The 26,728-nt window shown below is 38.6% G+C and overlaps 1 protein-coding gene across 4 annotated transcripts in view; it reads right to left on the minus strand.

The window, feature by feature from the left end:
* Positions 1 to 243: 243 nt before the first annotated feature.
* Positions 244 to 26,728, minus strand: part of TMEM229B (transmembrane protein 229B) — a 62,032-nt gene continuing 35,547 nt past the window's right edge. For 2 of the 4 annotated variants that reach the window (XM_007438172.4, XM_015889816.3), the window contains exons 2-3: positions 16,477 to 16,525; positions 1,273 to 7,750 (exon numbers count right to left, since the gene is read on the minus strand). In XM_007438172.4, the coding sequence (XP_007438234.1) occupies positions 7,220 to 7,750; positions 16,477 to 16,506 (561 nt within the window). In that variant the 5' untranslated portion in view covers positions 16,507 to 16,525 and the 3' untranslated portion in view covers positions 1,273 to 7,219. Of the gene's footprint in view, positions 582 to 1,272; positions 7,751 to 16,476; positions 16,526 to 26,728 lie in introns of those variants that run through there. The other 2 variants (XR_003085819.2, XM_025173163.2) reach the window with 2 other exon arrangements.

Here is a 26,728-nt window from a genome sequence, read left to right on the forward strand (position 1 = left end):
ACATGCTATGGTATAGTATTGCAAGTACTAAGTATTCAGATAGCAGTTATTTCAAATAAGTTTATCATTTAAGAGCTAAAGTTTTGTTTGTCTTTGCACACAGCATTAATCTGATTTTAACCTTATTCTTCTGGATGTCCATTGGCTTGTCAGATGTCTTAATGCCAAGACTGAGTTTTCTCCCATGGCTTTCCCAGAAAGCTTCTACAAACTTGTGTATGTCATTGCTGTGTCTAGGACTCTATGTTGCTCTGCCCTTCATGGCATAGATTTGGGTGGACTAAACTCTGGCCACAACATCACAACTTTCATGGACTCATATTCTGGAGAACGTCTTCATGCACATACAATTGTTACTGTATTTGTTTCAGTTCCAACAAATATCCTAAATGTCAAGATCTCAATTTTTATAAAACTAGACAAGATTCTACTTAATTTTGATGTAACTCCTTGGAAAAACTGCCAACCTCTTTTTACTTACCAAGTCTTTAGGGTGAGTACTGGTAATGAGTTTGGTCAACCAGAATGAGATTGCTTTGTTCTTCTTTCTTCCACGGTGTCCCATAGCCAAAGTCAACGTGCTACAATAGATATTGTTATTGAATATGATGTAGAACAGATTTTTCATATTTAGACTTCATTCTATATCCTGCCATCATAAATATCATTTAATCCCTGTCTATAAGTAATATAATGTTCTATTTTGGACTGTCTTTCTAATTATTACTCTTCTGAGGATTAATAGTTACTCCCCATGCTCAATAAATCCATAATTCTTCATAAAGTGTTAAGCTCCAGGGGTGTGTGTGTGTGTATAATTTAAAGGTACACTTACATCTTTAAACTATATTGATTTTTTATTGGAATATTAACAAACCTATGGATATTAAACCCAAATGTGACAACAAGCCGATATCATGAGTCGGTGTCCCCTCATCCATTTTAAAATTCCCTCACAATGAGATTGACAGACATCCATTTTAAAATATGGAAACATGACAAAGAATATTTGTTGAATTAGATTCATCTTAATATTATGAGAAACATTTTTTTATTCTTTAAAGCCCTTAGGCTTTTATTGATATGGAGTATTCTAACTTTTGATTCTTTAGTTCTTGCAACTAAAACATAACCCTCATAGCAAAAGTCTTTATTAAAAATGCAACAGACTTAGAACAGATTCTAATACTGATAATAATTTGAGAATTTTAGAAACTGCAGTGCATCTGTATTAAATTGTGAAATCAAGAGATATTTTAATTGAGTCTGCTATTTTGAAAATATGTTTTACAATATAATAAAAAAAGAAAAAAATGAAAAATGAAAATGTAGGCAATCCATATTTTTCATGGCAATAAGTTGAACAATAGTATTAATATCCCTACTTGCTCACAACTTTAAACAAACAAACAAACAAACAAACAAACATTTACCTGAAATTTTCAAACTGGGATTATCTTACTACTTATTACTACCATGCTGATTTCAATATAGTTCCTTAGGAACAATAACAAGCAGAAACAATGCTGTGAAATATATGGGGCTGACAGGCAGAGACGCATGCTGGGCTAATCCTTGCCCCCATTCCTTGCTCCACACCTACAAAAAACCTTGTCATTTAGTTTGAGTATCTGGGCTGCAAAACTCCAGAAGGCCATTAGAAGGTAGCCAAGATATACAGCACAAGAAAAATATTCCTGCTGCCCTCTAGTGGCCATTCTGAGGCCTGCAGCCAGATCTATGATAAACCTGAGAGAAAGATAGTTGCAATACACACAAAAAAGGTGGAGCTTTGATTGCACCATTGTGGTTGCCATCTTGACTTTTTTTTACCATTTCCATAGTCATCCTTGAGAGGGCTGAGAGTGCAGGAGGTTGAGGATGAGGGGGAAAGACCTATTTTGGGTCACTGAGGTGAGTCGTCTTGTAGGCCCAACTTGCCATTGCTGTGGCTGCAGTGGGGAAGAAGTAGCCATGTGACCCTCGTCTTTCCTTTCTCCTGTATAGCTTCTACCGCCACAGCCTGGGTGTGCCAGATGCTTGAACTTGCTCACCTGCACAGGACTCATCGGAAAGGTCTACCTTGGGCCTGCAGAGCTCTTTCCAGCCCAGAACTTTCAATTCTATCCAGAACAATGATGTTCTTGGCAATTCTTGACAAGTGCAGGAAATTCAAATGTTGATAAGACATTCATATGTGGCAGTAAAACTCGCCAATATTTTAACTGGATTTTAAACTGTACACTTATATTTAAAATGTACCAACAAGTCTGAGACACCCACAGGCCCTGATACGACCTGTCATTGAAATGATCAGCCTTACATTCTGAGGGACAATGGTAGCATAAAATAGGAATGCAGCCTTGAAAGCTAATGCATGATAAAATTGTCAAATAATCAATCTATCTATAGGTTGAGAGTGTACTCCTACCTCACCTGTATGGGCAATAGGCTTCTTGAAATTGTGTTACATGCTTTGAGCTGCTTTTGGGAAAGACTGTAGATATATCTCTTCTTCCTCCAAATTTCATTGTATTGTTTTATGTTCAAAGGCATCAGCCTGTGGTGCATTTCAGAAGCCTTCTGAATCCCCATTCCAATACCCAGACCTTCTCTGAGTATTGTGAATGGATTTTTAAAAGTGTTTTTCATTAATCTTTTGAAATATTTAAATACTTGTAATTATTCTATGTAATTCTGTTTTAATTAATGTTTTCTCAAAAAATGTTCATATACCACTTTGAAATGTTTTTGACATGGGCAGCTCCATATAAGTGGATTAAATAAATAAGTACTGACCAACGATCTTTTAGATCAAACATTCTTTTCAATACCATCATGGTTGGCTGGAATTTTCTCTTATTTTTTTAAGGTATGGAGGAACTTTGATTATTCTGCAATGTCCCAAAGTGGTCAGAAGAGTGAAAGCAAATTTTAAAATGTTTTAATCCACTGAAATCCACTGTTATTATAAAATGCGTCAGCTTAGACATTTTGGCAAACCAGAGAGCAAAAGGCTTGTTGTTTCTTTTCACTTGATTTACATTAGTTAATCTCTTTTCTGTTGACTTCTGTTCACTTCCCTGCATATTAGGAAGCACTCTGTAAAAGAAAACTTCTGGAGAAGGTCTGAATTAGACTTCATGCTGACATACTCAGAATCTTCCCCTATGTACAGTAGTATAACATTCAACTAAAAATTAAGCCCTCTGGAATAACAGAACTTCTCCAAAATGGGCTAGCTCTAATTCAGAGCTGTAGGAAGCCCCCAAAACCTTGGGTGGATCAAAAATTGTACTCTTTAATGTGTCCAATGGGGAAATTATTAAATTCTATGGGAGTAGTCATAACCACTGTGTTCAAATACTTTAATGTAATTTTAATTAACTATAAATCTAATCTAATCTAATCTAATCTAATCTAATCTACCAACCCAATCCACTTTTTTGGAATACAGCATCTGGGACACCTCTCAAAGACTCACTGCAAGGCTTAGTTTAGGAAAAACTCTTGGGTTATGACACGGTAGAGGCATTCCCCACACTGCCAGTAGCCCCAGTGAGCTTGGGTCCAGGGCCAACACATTTTAGACAAAACGTACCTTTTTTACATGGCGCCCAACCCCCAACTGCAAAGCATGATGATGGAGCTGTCTTGTTTATTCCAGTATTTTATAGAGCTGCCACTGCTGGCCAGGGATTACAGGAGTTAAGTCCAGGACATCTGGAGGAAGCTGGTTGGAGAAGGCTGATCCAGCAGAACAGGACAGCTGGCTAACAAAATATGGATGCCAAACAGCTAAGATAGCTGGGTTCTCTATCCTTTTTAAAGATGAATTGCTATGAATTTGGAGTGTGCATAAGAAAGTTTGTTACCTACACACATTCTCTGTCCATCTCAATTTCTCACAATTTAAGTCATAAGCCATTCTTTAAGTGAAAAAGCAAAACCAACAAACCACAAGTTTTTTATTGCTGGTGAATTCAAACAGGCAATTTTAATTTATGGAGGAGGATACACATACAAGCAAAAATTTAACTGAGGATTGTGTTCATTTATTTCATTATTATGTATTTTAGGTGCCAGTGCATCCTCCACTGCCTTTTGGCTACTATTATCAACAATATAACTGTCATTGCTGTGTAATTTTAAATAATCCAGTAATAAAACATCAGTAGTTCGGTTCTCCCCCACCCCCCACCTCCATTTGAATTGAGAAAAAAAGAAAAAAATAATAAATGAAATAAAAGTGGAAAATCTCTGGGTGCCACTAAGTTGATTTTCTCCAGAACCAATAATGAGATCTGCACAGTCTGGCTAATAAAATAACCTGGAGAGGATTAGGCATTGAATTAAAGGATATTTACCCAGTCAATGAATTATCTGATGGATGGTTTATGGCAGCGTTCCCTGACCTGGTACCCTCCAGACATGTTGCCTGGAGATTTGTCCAATGCATCTCGAGCACAAGTTCGAGAAGATTTCTACATAAAAATGTTAATAATTATAGCTCAGCCTAGTTTCTGGTATACAACTTTCTGCATTTGTACATGGAAATTATAGCCCCTTAAAGATAGATCTGTGCACAATGTACCAAATAAAATGATATCAAATAAGCTTTAGAAGGTACTGATGTAACATAGGAAAATGCAACACATTTGCGGAATGTCATAACTATTGACCAATTATGAAACACCATGTCATTTAGGAGCAGATTATAGTCTACCATCCCCAAGGTACACAGAATTGCACTACAGTATTATCAAATGGTGGGAATTGGTATTACCGGCACAAAAATGCAACTCCTTTGTATTCAGTAATTTTGCTATCTTTAACCTTCATTTAGTGTATTTGTAATGCAACTTACTAACCCCTATAGCACGATTTCATGGAATTCATTTGAACCAAAAATATATATCTTCAAGTAATGGCAAGACTGAAATTCTCTAGCCTTTTCCAAGGTTTCACAGATGATGGTTACCAGAAAGTGCAAATGTAGCCCATTTCCTGCCATATGTAAAAGAGCTTAAGATCTATGATTTACCCCACCATCTTATTTTTTAGTAGAGTTGGCCATTGTTACAGGGCTAATAACAATGGTCTGCGTGGTCCCTCCCTTTCCTGAAACATAGTTTGGATCAGTACTGATTAAAAATAAAAAAGGAAGAATTTATAAAAGGCAAAGTTTAATCCTGCTAAGTGTGTCAAGAGATGCTAAATACAATAGGGCAGACCTGGCAATACTTCCACTGCTAACATTCCTGCTCATCCACTGCCAGCAATGGATATCAGGTCTGTCGGGAGATGTAAAGAAATAAAATAATCACACTCTGAAAATACCAAGCAAGTTACTATTACCTTCATTCTTAATCATGACCACGTAACACTTACTCAGGGTGGCAGCTTGCCCTTCTTGTTGCTCCTAGAATAGAACTCAACCTTCCGAAATCTTTTGCCATCAGGTGGGCTGTGACTAGGAATCCCAGAATTCCCTGGCAGTGCAAACTGAGGGCAGAGAGTTCTTCAAACGGTAGTCCTAACCTATCAGTTATGTTATCAATACAATAACTGCCAGGTTAACCCATCAATACAATAACTGCCAGGTAGATAAAAGTTAACAGTTTGCCAAACAACGAGACAGTCTCATTTTAAACAAAAGAGGTGGTGCCACTACAAAAAAAATACAAGAGTACAAGCTCATCCCATTGCTGGTGCAATTCCATCCCAGTGCATTCCATTCTATGCAAATGATATCTGGACTTCCTTCTGGTCCAGGAGGCCTAGTGATAGCATATCTTCTTCTTAAAGCTATTGGATGTTTTTAGTTTAAGCAATTCCCCCCCCCCTTTTTTTTTCTATGAACAAAAGGAACAGATTCTTTTGATGACTGCCAGACTCTTGTTCATCACTAGTTCTTCTTTAGGTGCCCCTGGAAATCACATATTTCTCTTGGGACATTCACTTTGGCTCCAGACTCCAGAATATCTGCAGCCCTTTTATGCTATTTTCCACTCACTTGAAACTTCTTGAAGGATGATCCTTCAAAGTTCACCACCAGCAAACAGTGAGATACCATCAACAGTTGCTCATAAATAGCTTTATGAAGAGATACTGCTGCATTACTACTACCATTTGTACACTGAGAACACCAGGGCAGAACTTGGAGAAGATCAGTACAAAAAAGAATGACCACAGGCCTTTCAAGAGTCTGTCCTGCAGGATTTCAACTCCCAATGAATCCAGGCATCAGACAAAGACTTCAATATGGTGTCAATGGTCCATATTTATAGACACTTGGATTTCTGAGAATAGAAAATTCCCCATGGAGGAAGCCAGAGAAGATTCTGATGATGTAAACAGTCACAATGAAAGTTAGCAAGAATCAGATCTGAAGCAGCCCTCCTGTTGAGTTCCACCAGAAGGTGTGAGAATAGGAGGTAGGATGACTTTAGCCGTTTCTCTCCCACTTTTGCCTACTTATCTATAATGCAGGTTGTACAGCAATGATTTACTTTATCCAGCAAAATAGGTCTTTATTTAAAAAATAGGTACATGAGAGTGGGAAACAAACCATCTAGTGAGTGTCAGAATGGATGATTCAAAAAGTAATATTTTATAGAAATTCAGCAAGATGTCCAGCACCATAATATTATACACTGTGGTGCAACTTAAAAAAGCCTTAAGGAAAGCACACAACAAGGCAAATTCTATCTCCACAGTAGTCTGCCACTTTGTTGGGCTGTTTCAACAGGTACTGATTTTTCCTTGACTCTGCAGCATCTCAGGTCCCATGGGAGGTATTGGTTGCAAGCAAGCACCTGAATGGAATATAAGCCAATCACTAAGTCAACTGGGGTCTCTGTGCCTGTCCACTAATGTTATTTGCACAATTTGGGCCAGCCTTTTGTTTTTTCTTTCCCAGATATAATAAACTACTGATCATAGAACTGTTTTCAGAGTAAATTACAAGTCGAACTATCTAGTCAACAAGTAGTTGACAATGGTACTTGCAGTTTAAAAAACAAAGGAACCAAGAGAGAGAAAGAGAATAAAATTCATAGAAAACCTACTGATTCCACTTTTTCATGCACACCTCCAAACCCAGGAGGTTTGTTTATCATAAAGGAAACAGGAGTTTTGCTGTTGAGGCCATCATCCCAGGTCTCTAATGAAGGGGGCAGGAGAGACTGCTTAGTCATAGTGTAGTCTAAGGTACAATTCAGTTAGTTTTCACATGACCATTGGCCAAGCTTGCAGCAGATGTGGGTACACCTGGTTCAGCATTCTCATCAAAACGCAAACGCAGGGTATTCCTGATGACTAGCTGTTCCATGATAAATGCTGCACAGAACCATGGGATGGCGTACTCCAGGGTTATGAGGCCCATGAAGTTCAAGTCAAACTGTGAATAGTCCCATGGGCAGGCATTAAACTGGCGTAGAATGAAGCCAGTTGTGAATTCCCAAAGATACGTCCATAGGGTGTAAATGAGGCAGCGCACTAGTATGTTACACTTATCCTTCAGGTACAGATACATCTTTTCTACAATAAGGATGGACGTCCCATAGATGAAGAGTGCCCATACACTGGTGACACCTGGGAACTTCCAGTTGAAGTTGACCACAAACTCCCAAGCAGCTGTGAACATCACCTCGCAGAAGTAGCCATGAATGGCATATAGATACCAACGCGAGAAAGCAGTCAACGGTTCTGCAGCTGCCATCCTTCTGCACAGTCCCCAGCAGGAACTCTGCAAGGAAGTACAGAGAGACATAAAATCGTTAATGTTACCAAAGCCAGATCCTGATGCATACAATATGTATCATGCAACAGATAGCCAAAGTAGGTCCAGAGCCTGAAGTCACCTGTTAAAGAATAAAATAAGTACTGAAGGTTAGAAAATGGAAGGAGCACCTGCTTTGAGTTTAGATTTAGAGATGGGCTGCACATCAGGTCTAAAAACTCAAAAGGACTTCTAAGCAGTCATGAATGCTACAGTTATCGGTGGCTCCTTAGAAACAGCATCTTTTTCTGGACTTCCACAGTAGCTATCCAACCCCAGAAAAACATATGTTTTAAGTTAAGAAAGCACCAATAGCTCATATATGCCTGCTCCAGATCCATAACTGAAGTCTTTTTTTACATTCAGAACCAAAATATAATTTAATGCACTGCCAGTCTGCATGCAGCTCAGAGAATAACAGTGTTTGGATTCATACAACACAATAAGCCCAAAACCAAACAAGCCATTTTATTGTTTAACATATTGATTAATCAGACTGTTCAGCCAAGAGATTTGTATGGCTCTAATCCAAATAGAAAGCTTAACAGAGGTCATGGAAATAAAAGAAAGACAAGATGAAATACCAAAGAAGGGAAAAGTTGTGAAAATGACATGAGTCATTGTACAGCTTTTAAACTAAAAGAGAGGGCAACAAAAAATAATGGGTCAGCATAGGTATATCAAAAAAATAGTTTGGCTAGATGAATGAGGTCTATTGTTGCTCACCCTTTCCCCTCAAATGCTCATATTTCCTCCCTCATGTATCAAACTCTTATTCTAATATAATGTCTAAATTGATTTGGTATCATGAATAAAGAAGCAGAATTTGCAGCAGATGACACTGAAAAAACAAAACATAGTAAATACTTGGCTGAAGTGATACTGGCTGCCTTATAGATTGCCTGGTGGAAACATGGAATCTTAATAATGAAATGCATTTCAGATCAGTTTGGGCCAAACTAAATCCCTCCCATCCATGCCTATGTTCATCAGCCACTATTATCAACCCCAACAGTTGCTGATAGATTAACCCACACACACATATACACATGCAGCACAAATATGCACTTCAAGCCCAGCATACTTTGACCCTTAGTGTGTTCTTGCTGAAATTATTTTATTTTTATTTATTTATGTTATTTAGTAAATTTATATGGCTGCCCATCTCACACAAAGTGATTCTGGGCAGTGTACAACCATTAAAATAAAACAATAAATATATAAAAACAATTATTAAAAAACAGACATTATTAAAAAATATAGCCATCTGGTACAGGAGAGTGTAGATTAAACACAATACTAGAACCATCTTAAGATCACCCCCAGGCCTGATGACAAAGCCAGGTCTTGAGGAACTTACAGAACATTAAAAGGGATGGAGCTAACCTCACTTCAGGGGGAAGAATGATCCAAAAGGTGGGCACCACAGCAGAGAAGGCCCGCCTCCTGGGACCCACCAAGTGTAAGTCCCTAGCAGACAGGACCTGATGCATGCCGTCTCTGCCAGATCTAATGAGATGAGCAGATGTAACTGGGGAGAGGTGGTCCCTCAGATAACCCAGTCTCATGCCATGAAGGGCTTGGGATCATGTGACTTTTTAATCAAATCCAAACAAAAATATTTAGGGAACCATTCAGTCACACTGAAAATGCATAGTGGTCTGCTATTTATGGCTGAAGTGGCAGTGTCTGTAATTGTTAATGCCAGAAGTAAAAGGGAATCATACGGGGTAGAAGAGAGATTTTATAGTGACAAATGCTATGGCTGCCAATGCCAGTTGGGGTGGTCTTCCTAGTTCCAACCCTGCCCTCTAGCTACTGCATTGTACCAATTAACCCCATCTGTGGGAGCCAAGGACTACCAGACTATCAGTGACCTGCTGATGGCCTTTCATCAGGCTTCAGGGGGAGCATCAGAGCAGAGGGAGAGCTAGGAGGCAAGGCCATAGCATCAGTGTTGCTGAGGGACCAGTACTGTGGGCTTCTCCTCTACTCGAACTGTTTCATCCCAGTGGTCTCATAAAGATTTTGTAGCAGTTGTTGGGTCCACGTTTGCTGTTTTCTTCCACTCATGCCTTTTCTTTGTATCTCTCAGATTATAAATTTCAGTGCAAGGATTTTTTAAATCATCTGAAAACTACTTGGAAAGCTTTTACAGTAAAGAACAGGGCTGAAATGTTTTGCCCAAATAAACTTGTATTTTACGTCAGACACTTCTGAGAGTAAACAATATTTCCGTTCCCCAGGGAAACCTATCCTTCCAGGAAGATGACACATAGCTGGGGCTGGAGCTGGGGCTGGAGCTGGGGAGAAAGTAGAAGAATGGGCCCAGGATGACAGGCTTGATGACAAGATGAATTAAAACATCCACTTTTGTGTTTATTTTTGTCAGTTGTTCTAGGACCTTTTCATTCTACATCAGGGGAGAGCCTTTGTTACATCCATGGGGCATGTTAAATAGAAAGGCAGAGGTATTACTTACTTGATATCAAAGGGTTCTCCATGTGAGATGAAGCCAGTGCTGTTGACATTCTGCCTTTACCTACTTTATAGCAGTAATAAAAAATCAGCCCCCACAATGGGACATTTTCAGGCTGGAATCCACCTGTAGGCCTCCTGAATGTGGCACATTATCCCCTGTTCCCTAGGCTGGATCTTACCCAGCCTTTTTGAATCTTGTGAAGTTGTCACTGATGAAGTCATAAAAGTATTTTGCTGACCTGGGAATAAAGTAGGTAAGAGCATATTTAAAAGTAATAGTGTGGGAGTGAGTGTTTATATCTTCATTTCCAGCTGTGCCAAAAGGTGTAGATTCTCAGTGAACTCTGTGACAGTCATGACAAGTGACAGCACGTTTTTCTACTCCACCAGTAAGGTTCTTTTTCTCTCTTCAACAGGCAGCTGCACAGATAATGCAAAACTCTTCTTGAAAATATGCATGTTCAGCTGGAAGCAATGTGTGAGTGCGTACAATACAAAATAATACAAAATATGGATTGCAATGGAGATGAGAAAAATGCCAAAGGCTATGCTAATTAGAATTATGGGAATTGTAGCCCAACTCATCTAGTTCCATGTGCAGGAAGACTGCTACAGAGTATGTTCAAAATGTTTCTCTGCTCATCAAGAACTCCACAGCAATATATAGTTTAAAACAAGAATACAGTAATAGAATAACATCTCTAAAGCAAAATAAAACAGACACTGAACCTTCTTTAGAAACTAATGGGAAAACAAGACCAATACCATCAACAGCACAGCAAAATGTTGAAGATTCTATTGCCTGCTGAACATTCAGTCAAATGGTACCAAACCAGCCTCCTACACAAGACTTTCCACCTATCACACGTTACAGAAGTGAGACAGAAGTAGCCACGTCTCACATATTTATCAGCCTATCCTTTTTGTGTGGTGGGGTATATCACAGGTCCTCCGATGAAGAATGAAAATTGCTGAAGGGGGTACTTTAGATATCCTAACCATGTATATAAGAGCCAGTTTGGTGTATTGGTTAAGGCACTGGTCTAGAAACTGGGAGACCGTGAGTTCTAGTCCCATGTTAGGCATGAAGCCAGCTGGGTGACCTTGGGGCAGTCACTCTCTCTCAGCCCTAAGAAGCAGGCAGTGGCAAACCACTTCCGAAATCTCGCCAAGAAAACTGCAGGACTAGTCCAGGCAGTTGCCAGGAGTCAACAATGACTCAAAGGCACCCAAAAAAAAAAAGCCCCCCCCCACACCCATCATGTATATATACATTAAAGTAATCTAAGTAAAAGCTAATTAATGCATGACTCATTGTGGTTAGATCCACTGTTTTCAGGAAAAGGACACAATTAGAGTATTAGCCAAAACCAATCCAAAGAACTCCTGGCTACAGTACCCACTTGGTCCTCCAAAAACAGTACTTGGAGCAAAAACATCTTGATGCATCCAGTAAATCTAACCCTCATTCAGTAGTGACCTGTCCATGTTAATAAAATCCTTTTTCATTCTCCTGCCAACGGAGCACCTTTATCCTGGCTAGCAAATACTACATTTTACCATATATGCAAAGACAAATATAAGTGAAGTCAATTCATACTTGTCACAGAAATTACAAGATCCCAAGCTGCTTCTTATGAAGGTAATTTGACATGTTAAATTCCCCAATGAAATTAATTGGAGGAAATTCTATGTTCAGTTCTGAGACCAGTTTTACCAGTTCAGGCAGGGTGTGTGTAGATTTATCCATGTGTCTATCTAATCTCTCTCCTTTCATTAGGGTTCTTGTCTGTTCATTAGTGTTCTCCTCTCTGGTAGTATCTTGCTGTCATCTACCAGCACCTTTAGCTAGCCACCTTTAAAGCCTCCATCCCTTAGAGCAGATACTCAGTAAGCAATCTTCTCCAGACTTCCTCCCATCCCCCCACACCTTAGACAAGTAACCAAGCCACTAGGTATGGCTTGCCCTGCCTGAGGTCACTGCCCCTTTTCCATTAACACTTGCTGGATTACAACCATGGAGAACATTTGGGCAAGCCAATATTCTACCCAGTCTACCATCCCCTTTCCCTTGTCTCACATTTCTAATCCCACCAAGAAAAGGCTGTATGGTGAACACGTGGATGGGCAGAGGCAACTTCTCATCTTTTATCAATTTCTGATTGAAGATTAGAGGATTTTCTCTGTTCAGAAATGGAGACTTGCTGAGTGCTTCACAAAATAAAATAGGCCTTCTCTTTGTGCGGGAGAAGACACAGAAAAATTGCTGCCTATCCCTCTCTACCTAAAGAAAGACTAACCTGGGGCTGGGCTTCAGGAACAGGCTTTCTTGTCAGGGATTTGGGAAAAGAAGTACTAGGAGAAAGAAAATGCTTTGTTTACTGGTACAGCTCCAAGGATGGGAGGGGAGAGGGAGAAAATGAAAGCCAGATTTGAATTGGCCACAGGGCAACGCAAGACAAGCTGCAGAGTTCTTGGAATATGTTCAGAGTGCTTCTCTAACAGTCAGAATTGTTCAGATGTCTATTTGAGCTTGTAAGAACGCTTAGTCCATAGCTGTGTCTTGATTCCTTCAGTGGAGTTCCCAAAGTAGAAGGCCAAGCAGCTCCCTCCCTGAAACACTTTTCCTAGATAACATCTGGCCTGCTGGGGAATGGGGGGAGGACTCTGGTTTTTGGGACTCAGGTTCCCAACTCTGCTTTGTGACTGTTTCCATCCAGTCAGACAAAGGCCCATAGCAAATGATCCAGCACTGCACAAGGGAAACCTTTCTTTTTCCTATCTTTTTAAAATGAGATTTTGACATGATTAACACATAATTATCCCTCCCCACAAGTCATTTTCAATATTACCATTCATCTTATATGGTATAAATAAGATGTAATCCACACCCCATTTAAATCGTGGTGCACAACTCCCATAGCAGTTTATTTAATACAACTACAGTATGTGGTAGGTATTACATTTAGGAGCAGAATGATACAATTCTTACAGAGAAGGTTTGTAGTCTATTTGAAACAGCCCCGATAACTCATTTATATTTGAACTATAAAGTACAAGTTTGAAAAATCTTAGCAAACTGTTTTCAGTTTGGAGTTTTTTTAAAATAGGGCTCTTAAGGTGGTGCCTACAGACCCCAGTATATCCACAGACATTTCCTCCTTCCACATTTCTTGCCCCATAACATATTTTTCAAGATCCTTTTCTTTTTAAAAAGAAAGAAGTAAAATGAAATGGCAATAGATAAGCATTCTCTTTACTTCTAAGAACACCCAGCAGGCATCCTTGGAAAATAAAAAATGGTGGTTAGCACCAGTCCACAATTTTGCTTGGAAGTTTGTCCCCCTTAGAGCTCAGCTGGGATAACAGAAGTCATCCTGGGATTGATGGGAGAGGTGATGAGATGCATATCCTCACCAATTTGCCTTCTGGTAAATGGGCATTTTCTGATTGCCTAATTTCTCTAGAATTACACGTCCTCAACAGTACAAATGTGCCCACCAGACCAAAAAGTTTAGAGAAGACCCTTTATATTTATACCCATTTAATTTAGGTTTGATCCTTTCTTTTCCCTTCTTTAAATTCTCTGCCCTAAATTGACCTTTTGTTTTAAGTTGTCAGTCAGACAGTCCCTGTCAAACTGCCAATCCATCCTGCATAAGAGGATATACAGGATAAAAATGAATGACAAAAGAAGATTAAATCAATTTAATGATCAAGTGAAGCCAAGAGAACATCAATGTCCAGGCTTCACTGTCATCAGCAGATTACAATTTTGCTGGATTTCTCCCATTCAGTGAACCACCTGGCTGTTTTGTTTGGGGTTTATCAAAGAAAGAAAGGTGTGGAAAATATAAAGTCGTAACTCAAACATAATGATAGCAAATGCAGTAACTAAGGAAGTAACTGATTGTAAGAGATACAAAAAAGACAATTTGTATGGAGAAATCTAGTCTTTGGACAGCTAAAACAAGAGTTCCAGAACTTCTTTGTTAATCAAAACTATTGGAGTTCATTTCAGAAAAGAGACAACGGAGAATTTTAAAATTAATTAATGTTAATACTACAGTAACTCTACCACTATAGCATTTTAACCAGAAATGGACAAGACCAGCTGTCTTATTATGATTATATAATGTTAAAAACTAAGATAAAGATCTATTTCTTTGGGATTGGACAGCAGGACTAAATCACATGGCCAAGACATTTGTCTGCTAGGACACTTGGCAGAACACCTCTCCTAATAGACTGGTTCTCTGCCCAACCATCAGAATCTACAAATGGTGCTCACCCCATAAGGTACCCCTTCATTATGGGTACATATTATCTGGAAATGTGAGAGAGAGCCTTTGTGCCTAATTAAGGACTTTCTTCATACTGGAACCTAGGCTGGTGCCAAGAGTGGTTTCATTCAAGGTGAAAGCCTGGCTATTCATGTAAGTTCTGGAGTCTTAGTTCCTGTAGCTTGATCTTTTTATAGGGTTTTTTCTTCAGTTGTTTTATTATCTATATGGATTATATCTTGTCCTAGGTTCCTTTGTTACTGGACAGATATTTTAATAAAAGTAAAATAGCCTATTAGCCTATTTATGAATTGGGCTGAGTGAAGCATATTTAATGGATTAGTAGATTCCTGCTAAGATTATTCTCATTATCAAAGAAATGTATTGTTTCCAGACATAACCACCGTCCAACACAAATCCAAGAGTCACATCACAAATTTGCTATCGCAGCAAGCCCAGCTTCTTCATGAATGTAGATGCCATGATAGTCACACTAATCTAGTAAATCAAAAGATGATATGGTAGGTAGTCTTTCAATTCTCCCATGATTATAATTTTTTTAAAAACATACAAATATGAAGTTCAATTTGTTCTTCCATTTGAGAGTTCAATGAGTCTTCTTTTTTAAAAATGGATTCTTAAAAGTTAGAAATGGCTCTGAAGAGGCATGATAGTAGATGTGTGGTTTATCAGACCATTAGTGAGTAAGTTTTGCATAAGACCAGCTTTAGCATGTATCCTGGGTATACTGTAGATCTCTTGCCAGCCAGCAGGACTCAGACATTCTCAATATACGTCCTTGCAGGCAGGCTGCAGAATCAGCTCTCATGAGGGAGAGATGCAATATCACATACAGATACATTCCCCCAGCCACTCCCTCTCCTGAGTATAAAAAAACCAGTTTTAAACTTTTAAAATGAGTCAAAAGCTGCTGGATAGAAGCTGGAAACCAAGAAGTATGTGCCCTCTCTCTAAATAGCTTCTCATACATGGCTGGCATCTCCAGGAGTCTATGGGAAAGTCCAGATAAATTGAAGAGCAATGGAGGCATCTGTTAAGGAGTATTTTATTTCTATAGAAACAGTTAACACATCTAGTGAAGAATTTATTTTCAGACTTTAATCTCTGTCCACTGTTTTTGTAGTAAGTCTAAGATTCTTTAACCCTGTGCATAAATTAGGAAAGTGAATTTTAAGGTCAGCCTTGGATCATATTATAGGCATGGATCTAATTTTTTGGGTTTGGTAACTTTGAGTCAGTGTTGACTCTTGGTGACTGCCTGGACAAGATTTCTTGGCAATATTTCAGAATAACTTCCTATCTCTTTACTGGGACTATGGGATGGAGAAATCCTATTTGCAGCAGATCTCTACCAACTTGTCTCTTCAGAGCATTACACTGTCTGTTGCGTTTTCTTTTTTAACCAATCTGCTCCTCCCCCATAATCTGAACAGCTCTGTAATTTTTCTTCTTCAACACTGAATATTTATATTACAACATTTTAAAAATATTTTTTTAATTTTCTTTTCCTGTTTTTTTTTTTTAAAAAACATTTCATTTTATTTATTTCTTGTAAGATTGAAAAGAGGTGGGGATGAAGAGAAGAGTTGATTCCTCTAGCCACACACCTATTTGGCCAGGAGGTGGCACTACATTAATTATTTCACTTTTTGTTCATCTCTCACAGGTTGTGAAGGCCCTCTTTCTTACAAACATTGGTGGCTAGGGGAAGGGCAACTGTAGGGTGCCTCCTGGAAGATAGATAATATCAGCAGGAACTACCAAGGAACTACTCCAAAGCAGGAGAGAGAACCAAAGTGTAAAGAAAACATAGCATGTAAAAAACAAAACCTTGAAAATGCAGTTCATGGCCTTTTGATATACCACATGTCACCCAAATATCTGTTTCATTAGCAATTCACAGCTCACCTGCCTAGATTCTTCCACATTCATGGGCATGTCTGGCCACGTACAATTCCTACAAAATAAAATTAAAAAGTGAACTAAGATTCTAGAAGTAGTCAATAATTCTCAGAAATACTCTTTAACAGCTGGCAGCACCCTAAGAGAGACAATGTGACTAATCTCTTCCCATGTAAAGTTAATCGGATTCCAAGCTCACATTTTTAAAAGCAGCCACAGGTAGAATGATTACCCCAGCATCAAACAATTGCCTTAAATTAGGTAGGGCTACCAGATCTGGGCTGGAAAAAACATACATACATACATAACTTTTATTAAAGATTTTTTTAAAAGGAAGATAAAAACTAATACAAACTAATATAAAGTAAGAAAAAGAAAGAAATCAAAGAGAAAGCTAAAGGTGCCAGAAAGGGGAAAAAGTAAAAGAAAAACAGAAAAGAAAGAAAAAATATACAGAGAAATAGCTTCTGATCTTGTTTACAGCAGTTATAAGTACAATTATAAATTTACCTCTTACTTTATGGTTACAACATAACTCTCTTCTTTCCATAACCTATCCTGCCTAATCATCAAAACCACAAATCATAAGTTCATTTTTTTCTGTTTCACACAAAAAGTCTATAAGAGGTTTCCAGTCAACAATAAATGTAGATATTGTCTTTTCTCTGATCAAAGAAGTCAATTTAGCCATCTCAGCAAGTTCCTTCATCATCACCAACCATTCCTCCATTGTGGGTAGTGCCAAATTTTTCCATCTTTGTGCATACAATAATTTCGCTGCAGTTATCATGTACAAAAACAAAGTTCCATAACTTTTTTGCAACTGTTTGTCCATCAATCCCAAAAGAAAAATCTCTGATCTCAATTGTATATTAATATTTAAAATCCTCTGAATCAATATGTATTTGAATCCAGAATCTTCTAGCTTTTTTACACATCCACCAAATATGATATAATGTCCCTTCTTGTTGTTCACATTTCCAACATAAATTTGAAATGCCTTTATACATTCTAGACAATTTCTCTGGTGACATATACCAACAGCACATCATTTTATAAAAATTCTCTTTAAGAATATAATACAGCATAAATTTCAATCTTTTCAGCCACATATTTTCCCATTGTTCCATCTGTATATTATAACCAAAAATTTTAGCCCACTTTATCATACATTCCTTCACTTGTTCTTCTTCTGTTTCAAATTTCAATAAAAGTTTATACATTTTAGCAATTGCTTGTTCATCATTCGTACACAATTCTATTTCAAACTCAGTCTTACAATGTTCAAAACCATAAATTCTTTTGTCTACTTTAAATCTTTCTAATAATTGTGTCTATTCCATGTTCTCAATATGGCACGCCTAATATAATGGTTTTTAAAATCCACATTAACCTTGACTTTATCATACCACAAATATCCAAGCCACCCTAAACTCAGGTCACATCCTTCTAATTCCAGAAGCCTTCTATTTCTCAGCAACACCCACTCTTTCATCCAAACCAAACAGCAAGCTGCGAGGTACTATTTCAAATCAGGTAAACCCAATCCTCTTTCCTTTGCATCTTGTAATACCTTATATTTAACTTGTAGTTTTTTCCCCTGCCACACAAATTTAGATATATCCTTCTGCCACAGTTTAAATGGTGCATCAGTTGTTAAAACAGGTATTACCTGAAACAAAAACATCATTCTAGGCAATACATTCATTTTTATCACCAAAATTCTCCCCAGCAATGACAGTTGTAGTTTCTCCCATCTTAACATATCTTTTTAAACTTCATTCCATCTCTTAACATAGTTATTTTGAAATAACATAAATTCATATTTGTCATAGTGATACCCAGATATTTTACTTTCTTCTCAATCTTAAAACCCATGTTATTCATCAATTCTGTTTGATCTTCTATTTTCATATTTTTGTTATCATTTCCGTCCTCTGTTGATTAATCTTTAAATCTGCTAAAGCACCAAATTCTTTTAATTTGCCCATTAATATTTCATGGGCTGGAAAAACCTTAAGGCTGCTGGATGACAGCAAAGAATTGTTTCTTTTATCCCTTTGCTGCTATGTAGTGGTTGATTTGATTTTGTAGTCCAGATCTGGTAACCCAAAATTAAGATTTCTTATTTTCAGGAAAATATATTGAACACTGTTCATTAAAAAAGCATTGGTGTTAGGCTGTGCTAAAAAATAAAATTTCCTTCAACTAGCCAGTGTACAGATGCTAACGTCTATGAACTCTAGAAATAAATCATAGTCGAGATTTTATTCTAGAACACTCCCAAGTAGAACATTTTATACCTCTCTTTTTTGCAGCCAAATTAATTTTGTAAAATATACACATGAAACATATTTTTGTTATTAAAAATCTGATTAAAAATGTTACTTTGGGTAAGAGATAATCCATAAATGAAGATTGCAAAAGAAAGTACAGAGAGAAAAGCTAATCGTCAAGACACTGAATAGAAGTGAAAAGGCATCAACAGTGTAAATACAGGAGAAGAAAGGAGTCAGAAAATCTTTAAAACAGAGAGGAGCAAATGGTAGATTTAGATTTCTGAGAATTTGTAGTATCTCAGAACTACTACGGCAGACTGACTGATGCCACCACCCCTAAATTATATTGCTGAGATGCAGGATGCTTTGGATAACTAGGAATATATTCCTGTATGGAAGGGCTGTCAGTTCCATTCCATTCTATTCCTCCAAACAAATTCCTCCCACAATTCTGGGAGTTGAAGTCCACACATCTTAAAGTTGCCAAGTTTGAAAAACACCAGTGTAGATCTTTGAGACATACTCTGGTGTAAAGACCTGGTTTTGGTCAAAGTGAAATAAAATCTCACAAGTATGAACTCTTCCCATCTCTAGCCTGAGAGGGATTTCTGGAGAAAAAGGTGACTATTATTGCTAGCAGAGGTAAGAACAGATGATAAGAAGGGAAGAACAGAAGAGTTCAGACAAAAGAAGGACTACTTTTATAATGGTCTATCTGAGGTGACAGTGAGGCAGAGAGCATTCTAGAAGTGATGTTGCACGAAGATGGAAAATCAGATTGCTATGTGAATAACACAGATTAATGGATAGCTAAAATCTTAAAACTAAAGGCACATAATAGAGGAAACTGTGGGAGGGGAGAAGGGAGGGTCCTAACAGAACTTTATGGGTTGGGGGAACCCATCACATCTTAGAGAAGCAGTGATGGAAGCAGGGGGGAAAAATAAGAGCAGAATGTCTGTCATGGGACCTACCTTATGGAACAGCCTCCCTTTGGAGATATGGATGGTCCTGATGCTGTTGACCTTCAGGAAAGTGGTGAAACTCTGGCTTTTTCCCCAGGCATTGAAGCCAGGATGTTGATGGAGCTAGCATGGGGTGGTTGGTGGATGGATATGAGTTTCACCAGGGCCTCAACATAGTTTATTGTTTTAGAAGGTTGTTTTACTCTATTGTTGTTCTCCGCCCAGAGTTCCTTTTTGTATAATTGTTAATAAATAAGAGAATGGTAATAGGTTGTGACAAGTGTGGACAAAAAGAGGTCCATGAATGTGGCTGGAAGAAAGATCAATCTAGCAGAGTGTTCTGAAGAAACCAAGAGTTTTTACACAGGTGGATATATTACTTTTGGCGACTTGGCCAGTAGCTTGGTAGCAGTTAATAAGGTTTAGGAAGGTTTGTTGAGCTATTATTATCCCCAACTTATTATGCAGTTGCAGTTTGCTGAATGCATGTTAGTCCAGGGCCTGCTGAGCAATCCTGCTCTCTCTTTCCTCCTGCCTCTTTCAGTAAATCTACCCGTGTCATATATACAGGGCAGAACCTTTACACTTCTGATTTGACTCCATTTAAAAAGTAAAAGCACATTTGTAGACCCTGACTGACAGTGGCCAGAAGGGACGGTGCCTATCCTCTGACATTGCAGACCACATCATTTTTCAGTAACATTTATGTCTCTCATAATTACAAGATATAAAAAGTAACCACAGCAAATCCTCTTAGTAGACTGCTTTCTGAAATGTGACCTTGAATTTGATCCTAGCAGAAGCTTTTGAATCTTATTGTAAACTTGCTCTCCACTACAAAATAGGACATTTGATATGGCATCTTGGTACAGGGCACTTATAACACCAGTAACTCTCCAAATGAAACATAGATCCAAACATTGGGGTGGAATTAATTTAGCTATGTTCCTAATCAGATTATTTCCCTATTCACCATATGTAATAAGAAGGAGCAATAGATACAACTGCAGTCATACTAATGAAATACAGTTGAGCTATGTTAATATAATTAAACTTATATTGCCAGGCTGAAGAGACTGATGATTAGTTATGGCTGATGTCTTCTCTGTCCCTACCCCAAGACAATGCCTTTCAACTTTATTCTGAATTTTAAATAGCTCTACTGCTGGACCTATTTAATTCATTTCAATGGGTTTTGCGTGAGACTCTCATGTGTGGGCAGAATATGTATCAGTAATGCCCAGTGGATTACTAGTAACCTCCTGCTGTTCCTTAGATCAAACTACAATATGGAGAAATGTATCAGTGCAGCTCCCCAATGTCTTCTTATGCTGCAAAACTAAGATAAAGTGCAAAAAACAATTTGGATTAGTTTTGAAGGAGGAGTGGAAGGGGTTTGAAGCTTGGGAGTCTCCTCCCTCCTGTGCCTAATAGCAACTGCTTTCTATGCCTAATCTGAGTTGTAGAAAACGGAGCAAATGGAGCAAAAATCAGATGTTTGTAACTCTAATCAAACATACCTTTCTCCTTTCATTTCATGAAAACAACATTGGACATTCCAATTGCAGAATTCCTGTATCAGGGGTTTGGCCTTTAAATGTTTTATGCGGGAGTGGAATGGCTTTTGCCGTTGTTTTTCCAGGAGACAATCAATTCCAACTTATTCCAAGGGCTTCGTACATTACCTAGGAAATAGGTTTGTCATAGCTACACTATTTTTGTTGCCAAAAACAATGTTTGAAAGTCATGTGCATTTCTGCACTGATGGGAATGTGCTGTAGCTTGTGTCTACAGTACTTGCTTTCTGGAGACGTGTTATTATTATTATTTATTCAATTTATATCCCACCTTTCTATCTAGTGAGCACAAAAGTTGACTAACAATACAAGGAAATAGTAAAGGGATAAAATCGGATAAAAATATTTAAAATAATTACTAACAAATTCAAATGGAATGTACTTTCAAGGGGCTCACATTTTCAGTAGCAAATGCCACAGTAACAATGGGTTAGCTTCAGAAATACGCATGTCAGAAGAAGTACTAAATGTTCCTTATAGTGAAACATAAAGCAACTGCCTCGATTCCTCTTATGTTCATCCTCTTCCCCTTGTTGAAAGAATCACAATCCCTTTCAGCTCAACAGCTGGACTGACTAGCAGGTTTTTCAATTTAGCAAAACTTTAAAAAATACTATTGTTAAAATACTTTGTGATATTAAGATATGCTGTTTGACAAGTGTGTCCATATGATCCTGCAAATCTACATTTTCTCTCTGAGCAATCAGTACATTAGGAAGTTAGGGAATGAACAACTGCTCCAGTGTTCTCAATGTTATTTTGCCTATGCATTGTTTATTAGCTAATTCATATTTTATTGGATAATAAAATTAAAAATAGTCTATGTGTTCACTATTTGCTTTTTTGCCAGATAAAAAGTAGGAAAATGAGTAGACTAAAACTGCATCTGATAATAAAATGCAACCGCATATAGCTTTTAGCTAACAGACAGCAATATACAGTTGCATTTGATTATTGGATATATTTTTATATTGTTTGTAGAAGTCTGATTACTTTTCTGCTATTTTTGGAATTGCTAAAAGGAAGATAATGACTAGAGGAAGGAGGAAGACCATAGCTCAGTGTCTTATGCTTTGCACACAAAAGGTCCCCGTTCAACCTCTGGCATTTCCAGAGTTAGAAAACACTTTTGGCTGAAAGTCTGCAGAGCTGTTGCCTGTTACCAGAGCTATACCCATCAGATCAATATTGGGGGTAAGGCAGTAATCATCTTTGGATGATGATTTGATGCTCCAAATTATTCATGTACTACACACGCAAGGACATTTCAGAACAGTACCTCTCAGTGAAAGAGACCATGGGTGGGCTATTTTTCCAACCAACTGCAATATTTCCTCAGGGACCACAAGGGTGGGGCTAGGGTAAAAAAAGTATCAAAACACCCACTTTCTTTGACACCCATCTACAGGAAAGGGATAAGCAACTCTCACCAGAAGTTTGAACTGATCTCTTACGTAGAAAGCTGAAATTAAACTGAGGATCACATGAAATTATGTGAGGACCACAGTGTCCCCACTCCTGGAATAAATATATGCATATTTTTTATCCATTCATTCATTCATTCATTCCCAAACTTGTATGGCTGCTCATCTTAGAATCACAACTCTTAGAACTGCAAAACCTGTGAGCCGCCCAGAGTCTGATTTTAAGATGGGTGGCTGTGCAAATATTTTAAATAAACTAAAAATAAAATAAACAAACTCTAGGTGACTCACAACAGTTATATGAAACCAAACATCATAGAATGATAAAAGAAACACACACACACACACACAAAACAAAAGCAGAAACAAAAACCTGTTGCCACAATGTATATCCTTCAATGTAACCGACACACGATCTTCCAGCTCTGATTTCTCCCTATCCCAGCACTTGGGGGAAGACCCAGTTATTTATGGCTTTAGATGTGACTTGTCTCAATGGAATGTGTATTTTCACAATCTAATAATTTTATTCAAAAGGAATGTTTAAATTTAATATATCTGAAGCAAGTCTAGCTATTTGCTGTATTTCCGTACTACCACCAAGTTGGCTTATTTTTATTTATTTGGTTCCTGCAGATTATTACTTATCCAGAATAAGTATGGATTTGGCAAACATTTGTGTGAAACTGCTATTAATGTTTACTGAATCAAAAGGTATTGAATAATCCCAAACTCTGTTCAACTTAAATATCAAAAAATCATGTGCATTCCAAATCATGTGGAAGTATTACATTTTATATTATTGGCCCCTTTTCTAGGCCAAGAGATAATATTTTCTTAACTTGACTTGATTCTAAGACAGAATATGGTAATTTTGGAATTAAAAAAAAACATAGATGCTGTCTTTCAAGACTATGAATCACAGTGAAAAATACCCTGAAGGACAGCTTAAATAACTTCCAGACTAATTCCTGGAAACTCCTATGCAAGTAAACAAATGCTCTGGAGTGTGTCTCATGGGATCGTTCGCCTATATAAAGTTCAATGTATCTCTGTTAGCAAGGTTCATTTGTGAATCAGGGCATATCCACGATCTCTCATGTATGAACTCAGCCCTAGAATTACTTTGTATGCTTTTATCTATCTCACAACCAAATAGTGTAGATCACAACCCAGCCCATTAAAGAGTAGGGTCTTTAGGACTGGAATGTATTTCCAAGAGGTAGTAAGAGATGACACTGCACCAGTGTTGAAGGTAGATATACCACAAATATCTCCCCTAACATAGTTTGTGAAAATACTGTAATGGGAGAATAATTCTATCATGCCCTACTTCGGTACATGTTCTACAGAGACAATACACCTTTCTTGGCTTGTTTTATACCCTCCTTTTCCATCAAAAGCTCAGGTGACATACATAGTACTCCCTTCTCCAGTGAAGTAGACTAGGCTGAGAAGGAGTGATTGCCCCAAAGTCACCCAGTTAATTTCCACAGTTCGGGATGAATTTATGTTGGGTCTTCCCTTCTGTAATCTAACATCTTAACCAATACCTGGGATGTTAGTGGATAAGAAGCAACCTAGCCAGCCAATTGTCTAGCTGGAACCTCTGTGGATTGCAATCCCAGCTTACTTGGAGAACATCATATTGGGGAAAACTGCCATATATGTTGCTGATAGAAAGCCCAACTACTGTTAGAACATTATAAAAGTGGTTATTTCTATTATTTTTGAAAAGATACAAAGGCAATACTCAAATATAACTTATGTTATGAAGAATACCAATCAATGTTCAGATAATAATCAAAGTACTAACTGACCATTGATCATAATTTTCTGCTTCCTACTTTAAAATTTATTCGTATGCATTACCATCACCCACCATGATGGCTGGGTGCTGAGGGAGGAGTTCCTCTTATAGAAATGCACCCATCTGGGTTTCAGGTGGGGCAGAATGGACTCAGAATCCAGAGGCACCGTGCCGCAGATAGCTAGATGTGAAGGCTGGTGTTTTTTGTGAAGCCTGGTGCTAGAGAACAGTTGGGATTGCTGCTCCTGTACTTCTGCTGCAGTGCAGCATTCCTGCCTGAGATGCTTGATGCTATTGTCAGGCTGGCAGTTGAGTCCCCTGGGCTGATAGTTCTGGGCAACTTCAATCTGCTTTCCCTTAGTGAGAGGTCTGAAGTGATTCAGGAATTTGCTGCCACCATGACACCATGGACCTATCCTACATTACTGAGGGCATAACACACAATGCATAACATACAATGCATACAATGTGTGTGTGGGTTTTTTTCATCTCTGGACAGATGTGGCATGATGATGGGGGACATTGATATTTGTGCCTTATGATCTGATCACTCTCCACTTGCTTCAGAGCCTTCTGGTGCTGTTTTCCCCTGGGGGGAGGTGGGACCTATTATATTGTCCTCCCCAGCACCTGGTGGATCCACTTGGTTTCCAGAGGATGCTTGGGGAGTTTCATTTAGTGGGCAGTTTGTCTGAGGCCTTGGTCACTTCCTAGAATGAGTACTGGCAGTATTAGATAGAATTTCACCTGACCAGCCTCCCTCTACACACTGATCCCAATAGATTCATTGGTTTTCTGAGAAGCTCTGGGAAATTAAGCATCAGAAGAGATGCCTAGAGTGCCATTAGAAAAAGATGAAAAATGTGTCCAATCAAGTTCTGAGATGGCACTGATCAGCCTTGTGGATGACCTCTGGAGAGACTGGAATAGGGGTGGAGCAACCTCCAGTCCTGCTTAATCTCTCAGCAGAATTCAGTATCAATCATGATATCCAGGACAACCAATCATTGTCTCCAGGAGCTGGGTGGGGGGTTGTATTGCAGTGGTCCTCCTTCATCCACCAGAGCCAGTTTCAATCAGTGTTGGTAGGCAGGGAGAGATCTCACCTGAGGCCCATATTGTGTGGATCTCACAAGACTCAAAAGTCTTTCTACAGCTATTCAACATCTACATGAAACCACTGGTAATGTCACCTGTTGAGATGGAGTTAAGTATCACCAGTATGTAGATAATACTTAGCTTCATATCTCAACCTCAAGCCAGACAAACAATGCCATGGATGTCCTGTCCCAGAGGCAGTAAGGATCTGGATGGGGAGGGACAGGCTGAAGCTTGACCTTGGCAAAACTGAGTTTCTTCCACCTGGCTTCCAACCTTCCTTTTTGAGGGAAGGTTGTTGAGAAAGTGGTGGTGGCTCAGCTTCAGAGTCCTATAGGAAATCTCGATTCCTGCCACTCAGGATCCAGATCTGGTCATAAGATGGAAACAGTACTAGTCACTTTGATTACTTTTACTGGGACTTCGATGGGGATAGTCTGCCGCTCCTCATCCTTTTGGACCTCTTAGTGGCCTTTAGTACCATCACCTATGATATCTCACTGGACCATCTGCAAGGGTTAGGAGTTGGAAACACAGCTCTGCAAGTGGTTCTTGCTCCTAAGTGGACAATTTAAGTTTGTAGTCATGGGGGAACAGCATTTGAGGCTTTGGCTATTCCAGAGTACGATATTTCAGATCAGTGCTTCCCACCATGCTATTTAACATTTATATGAGTCTGCCAGGAAAGGTCATCTGTTGGTTTGGGGTGAGCTGCAATCAGTACATTGTACCTTGTGTCAGGTTCAGCCGGCGCGGCACGGCTAGGGACTTGCCCAGCCGCACTGAGTCAGTTTCACTGCCCGAGCGCCAGCAGAGAAAAAGGGGAAGTGAGAAACTGTGAACTGATTAATGGGCCAGTTGGTGCCACTTAACTAAACCACAAGCAGATACTTTGTGTCAACGCCAATTTGCCTCAGGCGCTGCAGACAAAGGGGAGAGCAATCAGCACATGACTGAGAACTCCTGGTTTTGCGCAACAGAAAGACCCAACGAAGGCCTCAATAAGAAGCAATCAAGAACACAAAAGAACTGGACTGAATCTGCCATTTGAGTGAAGGGGAGGATTACTGCGGGTAATCTGTATCCAAGCAACAGGGGCTAAGCG

This window comes from Python bivittatus, unplaced genomic scaffold, assembly GCF_059951505.1.
Source record: "Python bivittatus isolate LINGU-HERP-01145 unplaced genomic scaffold, Pbiv_v1 ctg000480_np1212, whole genome shotgun sequence".
In the NCBI taxonomy this organism is placed as follows: domain Eukaryota; kingdom Metazoa; phylum Chordata; class Lepidosauria; order Squamata; family Pythonidae; genus Python; species Python bivittatus.